At 64.3% G+C, this 1,632-nt stretch overlaps 1 protein-coding gene across 1 annotated transcript in view; it reads left to right on the plus strand.

Moving 5' to 3' along the window:
* Positions 1-1,632, plus strand: part of OLFML3 (olfactomedin-like 3) — a 2,203-nt gene that overhangs the window by 226 nt on the left and 345 nt on the right. Inside the window, exons 2-4 of the mRNA XM_010192348.1 lie at positions 4-33; positions 483-768; positions 1,200-1,630. Of these exons, the coding sequence (XP_010190650.1) occupies positions 4-33; positions 483-768; positions 1,200-1,630 (747 nt within the window). The remainder of the gene's footprint in view (positions 1-3; positions 34-482; positions 769-1,199; positions 1,631-1,632) is intronic.

Genomic DNA, 1,632 nt, shown 5'->3' on the forward strand with positions numbered 1-1,632 from the left:
GAGTGCGGAGAGCGGCACCTCACCCTCCTCGAGGTAGGGCCTCACACCAGCCCCCTGCCTGCTTTGCCCCACTTTGCCCCCTTTCATCTCACTTTGCCCCGCCATGGGGCTCCTGGCCCTTCCTCCTTGGTGGCCAGCGGGACTGAGAGCAGCTCAGGGTGATGAGGAGCTGGGATGGAGACAGAGCAGAGCCAGTATGGGGGGTCCTGGCCCCCACCTCACCAGAGCCCCACACAGCTCAGCACAAGCATCGGGGGCACAGGAGCACACTGGGCATGGAGCCCCCTGGGGCAGGCAGATGGCAGGAGCAGGGACATTGTGGGTCTGGGGACATCGCGGGTGCAGGAGCACCACGGGATGGGACCCAGAGACACCAGCACCGGGGTCACGGTGTCACAGCTCCCACAGCCACGCGCAGGCAGTGGGACGGCTGCGTGGATGGGCTGTGAGCGCAGAGTTCTCAGTGTCCCCTTGGCCCCCAGGAGAGGATCTCACAGTGGCACGACCAGAGCAGCCGCTACTCCACGGAGCTGCGGGACTTCAAGAACCAGGTGCTGGGGATGCTGGAGACAGCGGAGAAGGAGCGGGAGGCGATGCGGTCGGAGGCAGAGAGCGCAGCAGTGCGCGTGGACCGCCTGGAGCGCGAGGTGGACTACCTGGAGACGCAGAACCCCGCGCCGCCCTGCGTGGAGGTGGACGAGACGCTGATGGAGAAGCAGGTGGCCACAGCCAAGCAAAGGAAGAATGAGAAATACACCAAGCTGACAGGTGAGGGGCTGCTGCGGCTCCTGGGGTCCCGGGTGCGGGGTTACCCCATGCTTTCCAGCCCACCCAGGCCCAAGTCTCCCCTGTTGCGTGCTGTGGTTTTACGTCCCAGTCTGGTGTCTCTCAGGTGTTCCTGGCACAAACCCTGTGCCCCAGGAGCCACAGCCAAGCCCCAGACCAGGGCCTTGGGCTTCTCCAACACCTCTGGGGCAGGGCTGGGGTGAGGGTGGCCTCCTCTGCCCGGGGACACAAGGGGTGTCTCGATGGCACTAGGGATGGCTCTGCAACCCTGCAGACGGTTGGCAAGGCTGTTGCGTGAGGGCCAGGGTGGGACACAGTGGGACCCGCGTGACTGATGTGGGGTGGGAGCAGTCCCCACTGCAGGACCAAGTGGCTTTCCGGCTTTTACTTTCACGGCTGCCCCACTCTTGCAGACTGCAGCGACACCATCGCAAGCGTCAGAGCCATGAAGATCCTGAAGCGTTTTGGCAGTGCCTCAGGGCTTTGGACCAAGGATGCTGCAGGGAACTCCGAGAAGATCTACGTCTTCGACGGCACCGCCAACGACACGGTCTACGTCTTCCCTCGCATGCGGGAGTTCACCCTCTTCTCTGCCACCCGCAAGGCCGCCCGCATCAAGCTGCCCTACCCCTGGGTGGGCACCGGGCACCTCGTCTACGACGGGCACCTCTACTACATCCGCCAGCAGGGCCCCTTCCAGGTGATCAAGTTCAACCTGGCCAACAAGACAGTGGTGGACAGCTCGGTGTTCCCGGCTGAGGAGCAGATCCCCGTCTTCGGGCTCTCCTCCTTCACCTACATCGAGGTGGCAGCGGATGAGGAGGGGCTCTGGGCCATCTACGCCAC

This window comes from Mesitornis unicolor, unplaced genomic scaffold (genome assembly GCF_000695765.1).
Source record: "Mesitornis unicolor isolate BGI_N332 unplaced genomic scaffold, ASM69576v1 scaffold10439, whole genome shotgun sequence".
NCBI lineage: Eukaryota > Metazoa > Chordata > Aves > Mesitornithiformes > Mesitornithidae > Mesitornis > Mesitornis unicolor.